Genomic DNA, 9840 nt, shown 5'->3' on the forward strand with positions numbered 1-9840 from the left:
TGTGCATGCAGTGTAACCAAGTCTTTTGTCTTTAAGATATTTAACAATTCCCCACACTGTACGATGAGAGAAAGAACGATAGTGTAGCATGAGATCACTGCTCCTCAGATATACTTAAAATTCACATCTGGGCCAGAATCTTCATTTTCAGCTTCTTGTTCTTGTAACCTAATCACTCTGGACCTCAGTCCCTCATGTGTAAAGCATGGACAATGCTTCTTTTCTTCCTTGATCTTGTATCTCATCTATCTAGGGCAAAGACCGACAGTTTGATTGCACAGTGTCTAACGCAGAAGAATCCCAACCTCAGCAGCATTCAGTATTACTAAAATACTGTTATTAAAATATAGAGTTTCATGCCATTTATCTACTTGGGAAAATGAAGCAAGGATTCAGTCTGAAGTTCCAGAGTTTATATAGAATTTGAACCATCCAGAGTTTAGATATCATCTGGATCAGTCATTCACAATGACTATAATTGACTTGAGTGACTTTAGAAAGTCTATCTATTGCAAGCAGTAACTGGAGTTTGTAGATGTAACTAGAGCAATTGTAGCCACACTGAATACCTAGATTGTACTCCTGGGTGCGGGGGGGAAATATATATGTGTGTGTGTGTATATATATGTGTGTGTGTGCACATTTTATGCATATAAGCTTATATCATGTGATAAACACACAGGAAACTGAAGATCCTAATTCCTGGGAAAGAACTGTCATTTACAGTTCATGCTAGTGAATCAGTCCTACCTGTCCAGGGTGGAACTGCCAGTGGAGTACTCTTTTGATGAGGACCGACTACCATAAAAGGATGACGACTGCAGTGGTAAAATACCTTGGAAAACAGAAAAAGAGACAGGTCATTTTGTTCCAGGTAACTCAGCTATTTATACAATATACAACTCGTTTTAAACTATTTAGTCAAAAGGTTTAAAAATCCTCAAACACTGTCTTCCAGAATTGGTTGGGGAAGTACTAACACACATACTTAGAAGTACTAATGTGAATATTAATCATATGTAAGTAAAGACATGCTGGTGTTTTAATTGAATTTAATACCATAATCTCCATCAAATCCAAATTGCAATACAAAACATTAAGACCACTCAATGACTTTTTAACTATCTGAAAGATAATAAATATCCACCTTTTGTTCAAATATACAACATACACATAACAAAAAACTCACTAATGATTTCTAATACCGTGCTCTCAAAATTCAAGCTAAATATGCAGAAGTGAAAACAGTTTCTCTTCGCACTCCAAATTCCACAGTAGATTACTATATGCTTGGGGCAAAATACGATTGTTTCATTGTTCTGATAGCATTGTGTCAGATCCTGAGACTCTAATGCCTCAGATGGTGCCACATAAAAAAAAGCTCTCAAGAGTCAAAAAAATACCCATTATGGTGAATCACAGCATAATTTAGTTTGGGTAATGAATAAACATTTGCTTCTATCCCAGCTTGAAGCGGTTTGAGCCATGCAACTTTCAGAAATGCAGATATATGAAGGAAGTTCGCAATACTGTTACCTGAACTTGCAGGTATACACTCACAGATTCTAATTTTGACTCTAAAGAGCAAACCAGATTTTCATTCAGAGATAAACATTCACCTTACTGGCTCCTCCAGCAACATGTTTGCACCATCAGAGCTGCACTAAAAAAAGAATGCATTCAGCAACATCCCCCATAAAAACAAGATCTTGAATGCATTCCCCTTTAGGAGGAAAGAGGCTCAGTATCTATTAGTAAAACTGAAGAACGGTACTGCTCACTAGCTTATGTACATACTGTCAATACTTCATATTGTCTATAAAACCTTGTCACACACCAGTATCCAACAGAACTTTGGTACAAATAGAACAGAAGTCCTGGCCCCAAAGAGTTCCCCCTCTAAGTTCTGGGGAAGAGATAGGGAAATAAAAGCAAACAGTGCACGTTTTCAGCACAAAAACCAGCCTACAATTCATGTGGGCATTAACAGCAAAGGAAAGCTTTAAAAATAAACAAGAAAGCAAGCAAAAAGGAAATCCTTAGGTGCTTACAGGAGTCCCCTCCCAAGGGGAAGGGCAGCTTGGAGCAAAGTTTGAAGCTGCCTGTTGAATTTTCAAACAAGCCGGCACATGGGCTGGCATCAGCACCCAAGTATAGAGGTCAGGGTCACACTAGAGCGGGATAGGCTTTGAAAACGAAGGCACGTTTTTTGCATCTCATATACAGCCCTGTAGGAACCAAGAAAGTCAGCGGCACAAGGAAAGCAGATTAGGAAAACCACCTGTGCAGCAACTTTCTAAACTAATATCAAAGGGGTAAAATCGTACTGGTCAGAGCCAGGTATCATTTGGCTTTAGTTTTATTTTTTTACCTGATGTCCTATTTTCCTCTGCCTGCTTCAGATTCAACTGTTTCTCTCTGCTACTGTTCAAATACTTCCATGCTGGATCACTCAAGGCTTTATTATTCCTACAGATAAACAAGAGTGGGAGTCAGTGCAGTTATAGAAGATACAGGATATTCCTGCTTGATATTTACAACTCGTTTTAAAGCATTTCTCTCCTATCACCTTTAATACTTGACTATGGAACAGTTAAACTTTACTCGCAGATAAGTTTAACCAATTCATTTAAACAAGCCTTCTTACTTATGATTAAATGCAATTTCAAAAACACAGAGTTTATGCTCCAAATGGCAATTTCCCTGTATAAATTTTGTTTTGAAAAGGGTCAAAGCAAGTTTAATAAAGAAGGTACCTATTGCTATACACATATAGCACATATGACAATCCTGACTAAACTGACGAAAGAAAGATGACACAAAATTTGTATGTGCTGGCTCCTGCAAACCAACTGCTAGAGCAGGTTATATTTCTCTCATTAATCCTGAATGCAAACCCTCTTTCAAGCACCCAGCGTGTTCAGTTGTTGACTAGTGGCTGGCCTGTACCATGTTGCTGAGACAGGAAATACCCAAGCATTCTTTTCAGAAAAATTTATGTTTACAAATGAACAAAGCGTTTAAAATCAGAAACTAGGAACAACAGTTACTTACGTTGAAGAATCATTCTCTTTGGGATAATCTTCACTCATTTCTGAACCAGGAGGTTGTGTTCTTTTCCTCTTTTCACTGATGACAGAAAATTTTTGAAGTGGTCATTCTTTCAGAAAGGCTAGTAAATGATCCTCTTCCAACTGAACAGAACTCCTCAATGCTTTCTGTGCATTTTGCACCTATCTTCCACAATCTCCAGTTTTATAAGATAGCATACAGAGAAGAATTTGGTCTGCCCAACTCTTAAGTTGTTCATAAAGCTCTAGTGCCAGTACCAGCCAGAGGCTAGAAAAGCACGTATTAACATCCTGTTAAAAGTAACAGCAAAACCAGAGGAAGCAACATATTCCCTTCTTACTTCTAGGGGTACCGAGTTCCACCTGCAGCTCTATAAAGAGCTAAATTTTAACAATATCATAATAAGAGGATAACATCCTACCGATTCTCCAACAAGCCCGTTCTGTGAGGGACTGATGATGCAGGAGATGCTGAAATGTTCACCCTGTTGCTAGGTGTTCCAGTTCCAGTAGAATTCTTAACACTCACTCTCGCTGGGGTACCCAGCACCTTGCGAAACGGATTTTCCTCCTTACTTTCCACGGTCACTCTTTTGGGAGTAGTCTGCAAAACCCAAGTGGAGGGGGCCAGGGAGACAACGGAAATAGTGAAAAACATTACCATCTTTAGTCTAATCTAGCATTTACACCACTGCTCTACTTGCTACAGTGTAGCATCCAAAAGCAGAAAAATGCTACTGGTAATAGATTAAGAGAGTTTAACACTAATTAGACATAGGTAAAATTTTGACTGTATCGATGCAAGTCATAAACATGAAACTCTACTGCAGTAACCAATTTCCCTTCTCATTTTCCAACGCTAAGTCAGTTGAACTTGAGTTTTTAAAATCTCCTTTACATGCTTTGACATTAAAAAACCCAAGGCATGATTCCTAACTATCCCCAGATCAATCCTGGGTGGTATTAAAAAAAAAAAAAAAAAAAGAAAACCCATATTAAAAACCACACAATTAGAACAGCGCCCTGACAGCCTTGGGCCAAGCAAGCGCCACATGTAATGCAATGGAAAGAGCTAATAGTTGGTTGACTAAGGAATGTTGGTCAATTTTAGACTTGAAAACTAAACATGTCTAATCTTACCCCCGTATACACAGCCTTAGAGTTTTTACTGTGAGATTGCCTTTAAGCAACATGTAAAATTTGTTTTGGGACAACATCAGAAATATTCTCCTTCAGGGCGGTAATACAAGTATATTCACAGAGATAACAAAGTAAATTAAAGCCAGTAGATACACCATGAAATCTGTGTTTAGCAGGGAGAAAAGGAAGAACAAAAATATTTTGAAGGAAAATCACTTTCGGGGAAAAGTCTAAAAAATTTACACAAAAGTCTGAGCAGAACGCTACAAATTCAGTAGCTGAATTTGGCTGAAGTCTGCTAAACTCATTAAGACTTATGCTGACTATAACATGTTCAGCTGCTACATAAGGTGTTCAGTATAAACAAGGAGATACTCAGAACTATGTGAGAAGCAAGTCTTAATCATGTACTTTCCCTCTATTTCTGCTTCTTCTCTGCCTGACTGATATCTCAGCATGAAGAACATATTCTGTCTTTCACAGCCAGACACTGACCTTTCTTACTTACACAGAATATATGGCTCCTCACGAGCAAGACACACCATTGCCAACCACCCTGTATACATCTATTCCAAGCCCTCTAGATTACAAAGACTTTGGATGCAAAATAAGTATTTACAGTGCTATTACAACATACAATAAGAGAATGAGAAGAGGAAATGAATGAAATAAAATTAAAGGAGAGGAAAAATTTGAACAATTAAACAAACCTGGTTCTCTATATAAGAGAATTGCCTATTAGCTTCCTTCTGTGTGGTCCTGCTGCCCAGCACACCTCCAAAGCTGCCAGATCCCTGAGAGGGTTTCCCAGCTGACAGGAAAAGTACACAACATTTGATTTGATTGTCATTTAACTGATTGGCATTCTTATTTGCAAGACGTTATTTAGCTGGAGTTGATTTTGGAAGGGACACACTAGATTTCTTGCCAACAGACAGTACAATAATCTGAGTGCACAGACATAAGCACATGTTTATGGATATCCCTTATATTGGTCATTTACTCAGTTGGCAGTAAAGTTCCTATCCCTAAAAAGAACAAAATAAAATAAGAAGTAAAATAACAAGGAAAGAGACTATGCATGTGTGATAAACAGACAAGAGTTTTTCAAAATACTTACAACAATAAGTTGTATAAACAATTCCTACATGTTTAATCTCTGCTTATTGTTCAGCATGACAAAGGTACATTGTGAGAAAGGTATATAACAAAAATTGGGGTTCAGGACCAGAAAGAAGCATTTACACAAACACAAAGAAAGTCAGTAACACAAGGAGGACAAAATGGCCAAAGATGGAAAAAAAAAAAAAGAAAATACAGCACTGACCCCTCTCCAAACTGTTATTAACCTGATTTACAACAATTGCACTTACCAGTATGAACCCTGTCTTGATGGACTGCATCCAAATACATCCGCATTTCATTTGCATCTTTAAATGGTACCTTATCAATTGTCAGAAAGCTGGTATCCTTTAGTGTTAGCATCAGGCAGCAGAGTTTTCTACCATTTGGTCTTAAGGTCACAGTTTTAATGTTATGGCTTAGCTGAAAACAAGAAAGTGACTATAAACATAAATCCATTTTTAAAAGGCCAAAATACTTATAAATTCAAACAAAACACTTCAAACAGAGAGAGTAAGAGACACTCGCACTGAAATACTTCTCCTTGCTCCATTTCGAGCAAACATTAAGCGTCACAGAATTAATGCAATCGGTGATCTTGGAAGCTGACAGAACTGAAAGGACAGTATCACTATAGCTCAATATAGTCCCTATATTCCTGGATAAGCTTTCTGAAATTTCCTTTGCTATTGAGTGTGACATTTTCGAACGTAAAGAAATAAGAGCTTCATACAGTCCCACTTAGCTGTCTGAAACTTCCACATCAAGTTTGAAATATAATTTAAAATGGGGGAAGTTTTAAATGTTAAGTACAAACTTCTACTCACTTTATAATTTGCTTTCAGGGAAGACAGATTTGACATAGCTTAAAAAACTTGCTGAGACAGTAAGTCAATAAGAAACATGCTTAGTCTATATGCAACTTATAACAATTAAATGGTGTCAAAACTTTCAGGGTTATGGTCAAGCACAAGAGTAATTTTAATAAGAATTTGTGCTCCCTAATAATGCTGCTGCTACTTTATTATACCATTATTTAATTGTTACTTCACGCTAAGTCTCCTATAAGAACTGGCTGTTCAGTGAAGGTTCTACTATCCACACAGGTTGAGGGTAACTCCTAAAGCAGAGGAAGCAAAAGAATATCTCACATCTGCAGACTGCATGGAAGTTTGACAATATGTACCTAAGCATACTCTCATTTTCAATTCCCTTGTCCTTTTTTGCTTAATTCTTCATTTTGCTGCCGCTTCTTTAGCCCTGCCTAAGATTAGGCATTAGCTACACAATGACCTCCATGCCAGTATATTGCTATACTCAAAGCTTCACACGAGATTGGAAACCACAGCCAAGGTCATTAGGCACTACACAAGACAGAGTAAACCACTGCCCATCAGATTGGAGTCTTCTCCTAATTTGGCCTGACCTGCGTACTGCCACAGTACTGATCTAAACAACAATGATGAATTTATAGACATGAACACTAATTACACTCCAATGCCAAAGTTTTCCTATACATTGCTGCATTGTCTCCTTCAAATTATATACAAGTTTAAAAGTAAAATTATTCCTGATTTTTATTTAAAGTTGTTCTGGTATATAAAAGACTGAGATAGTAAAAGGCACTCCATGTCCATCAGTGAGATTTCTTTTTTTCCACGCAGATCTCTAGCTTCTTGGAAAGACAATCTAAACGCAACAGCAGTTTATAAGAAAGGCTAGAAAACCACCTCAACTGGAAATTAAGGGTTTATTTTGCAGGGAAAATTACACTTCTGAAATACTTTGTGCTCATTCCTTGTGTTTTGGGTTTTTTTTGGGGGGTGTGGTTGTGGTTTTTTTTAAATATAAGCTAAAAATGTCTTCAAAGACCTAAGAATTGAAAAGGGGGCTCCAAATTTTTTTCATCCTCTGTTAAAACATTGAGCCAGTGCAAAGGAATTACAGTTACTTCACCATCTCAGTGCAAAACAACCTATTTCCAACTCAAAATGCTATCATGAGGGCTCCATCCACACTCTCTATGCACCTGTTATGACCCAGTCAGCATCACAAAGTCTTGGGAGGTGGGGGTAAACGAAATATTTCTCTTAATACTTATCTAGTATCTAGGACAACTTAGTCAAAGCTCTGAAATGTCAGTAAAACATACCATCTGACATAAGAAATTTGATGATGCACCAGTCACTGTAGAAAGAAATATAACCCTGAATCCATCCAAATGTTCCAGAAAAGCAAAAAATGTGGGGAAATCACCCACAGTTCTCCCGGAGCAGCTTGTCAAAAAAAGGGAATGCTACTTCTAAAGCAAAATTATCAGGAATTTGTCACATCTGAAGCAGCACGCAAGAGCACTGTGACAGACTGAGGCTGGCTCACACAAACTACACTCAAGCGCAAGCCTGCAGCGCAAGTGGCAGGCAGCTCTCCCTGCCTGCTGCTCGCTCCCACCAATGCTCTTGTGCCAGTGTTTGTGTTGCTTCAAGATGAACAGGACCAGAAAGTGGATCCCACTGAAAAATAACCACCATCCAAACAAAAATAATTGGTCTAAATACGCGGGCATTTCCTCCTCCTTTGCTGCGGTCCTAGCTGCATGGTGCTGTATCAACCCCTCCACCAGATCTCATGGTCAGTCCTTTTCCCGAATTAATTCATGTGAAAACCCTCCACTGAGCTCACAGAGAGATCTGACGAGTGCCAGAGCCAGCAGACGCGAGAGGCTGGGAGCAAAACCTGCCCCTTTAGGCCACGGTTAGCTGCTCTGTAGGCTCATCCTCCCCATGGACCCACCTTTCAAGTCACTGTCACACCATGTTAACACTCATCCAGGCAGAAAGGAGCGCGTGAGAACAAGCACCCAGGTAAGGCACAAGGGGAAGAGGAGACCACTCTTCTCAGAAGCAACATGGTCCAACGCTGGATTAAAGCAAACACGCAGTCGCAGCATCGTGCGTGAGAAGGCAGATGATTCTTTTCAAGTCTACAGTAAGAGAGGTAGGAACTATCCACAGCTAATGATTTTCTCACGCCTTGATTCCAAGGCAACACAGACCAGATTCTTTGCTGAGACTTTTCAGCACACTAAGGCAGCAAAACCTGATCTTTCAAAAATAAAGTGAACTTTTTTTCACTGAGCCTGCACACAGAAATTAATGGCTCGGAGAAAGGTCTGGTGGACACTACTGCTGAAAAACAGCTGTGGCACGAAAAAGCAGAAGGCAACATTTCGAACAGTTTAGGCTGTTACAAAGTTGCTAAATAAGATAGAATTTTTTTTTCTTGCAGCTGCTCTTACATCCCCTACATATTTTTAAATCAGACAGAAATTTCTTACAGAAAAACACTCCTTCGCATTCTTTCAATTTGGGGCATTTTGCACAAAAAACTAGGAAGACTGAGCTGAAAACAACTATAGAATGAAAAAAAGGCAATTTAGGCTGAATATTGCAAGAGAATCTTTAATAGTGATCTGCATCAGCCTCCCAGTGAGGAAACCATTGCCTGGCGTGTGTAAAAGCTAAAACTGTAACAATTGCTGTTCAGCAGTCTTGTATAAACGAGCAAAAGGTTACAAGTGTGTTAACACCGTTACTCTTCAGCTGGGAAAACTGCTGGTACAAAGTGTTCAGGATCTTCACTTCTAGACTCTGCAAATGTACCAGGAACAGAAACGTTCCAAAAATCTGAGCACGTGAGCCACAATACTTTGGTAACTTTTCTCTGCTTTTTGGTTCCTCCCATTCAGTGGTATCTCGGTGCCAACCTTGGCAGATCCTTTAACAATACACATGAGTAATTTACAGGAGAGTTACTCAAAAAGATCAGTGTTCAGGAAACGAGGAACAAGAAACAGTGACAGAGGGAAGTTTGCGTGACACTTAATAGCCTTGAAGAGGACAGCTGTTCACAAAAGAGCACAATCCACGCACACACTGCTCAAAGAAAAGCCTTAATATTTGGTGTACCTGAAATGTCTTTGGAATTCCTCCAACATTGTAGTGAACCACTAGACTCACTTTGTTGTCCTTCTCTACAATTTCAAAGCTCCCTTCTTTCCATTTTGTAATCCCAGTCTGCATGCTGCGCATCCGGACAGGTCCGTGCACCTTTAGCGGAGCCATGCTTTCTCACGGGAAAGAGCTAACAAGAGTAAGCGTACTCCACCTTAAAAACCTGTTAAAAAGGAGAAATTTGTAACTAGGCAGGCCAAAGAATCTCTACAGAAAGATGTAAGTGTGGTTTAAAGTTTCTGTAGAAGTTCAGTAGAACTGTTTTGCTGGTATTTTTAAACACAGTGAAGGAGAGTTAGACGCAAGCGAAGGAATCTTAATTAATAAAATCTCTCCCAGTTTGGGCAGCAACGCGCCGATTCCTCACTGTTGAAGCGAGCAGACCCAACCCGGACCCAGAAGTTCTTGCAAATCCTTAAAGCAACTTCAACAGAATTAAGGAAAGGAAAAAAAGTGCCTGAGGGAAGTCGGTAAGAGATGGAAACCAAAGTTTC

General features: G+C 39.1%; 1 protein-coding gene across 1 annotated transcript in view; it reads right to left on the bottom strand.

The window, feature by feature from the left end:
• USP37 (ubiquitin specific peptidase 37) overlaps positions 1-9457 on the bottom strand; it is a gene marked incomplete at its 3' end in the record, with an annotated part of 28525 nt that extends 19068 nt beyond the window's left edge. Inside the window, exons 1-7 of the mRNA XM_009578117.1 lie at positions 9302-9457; positions 5585-5756; positions 4922-5022; positions 3494-3675; positions 3055-3129; positions 2372-2469; positions 751-835 (exon numbers count right to left, since the gene is read on the bottom strand). Of these exons, the coding sequence (XP_009576412.1) occupies positions 751-835; positions 2372-2469; positions 3055-3129; positions 3494-3675; positions 4922-5022; positions 5585-5756; positions 9302-9457 (869 nt within the window). The remainder of the gene's footprint in view (positions 1-750; positions 836-2371; positions 2470-3054; positions 3130-3493; positions 3676-4921; positions 5023-5584; positions 5757-9301) is intronic.
• Between the last annotated feature and the right edge of the window lie 383 nt (positions 9458-9840).

This window comes from Fulmarus glacialis, unplaced genomic scaffold, assembly GCF_000690835.1.
Source record: "Fulmarus glacialis isolate BGI_N327 unplaced genomic scaffold, ASM69083v1 scaffold45465, whole genome shotgun sequence".
Classification (NCBI taxonomy): domain Eukaryota; kingdom Metazoa; phylum Chordata; class Aves; order Procellariiformes; family Procellariidae; genus Fulmarus; species Fulmarus glacialis.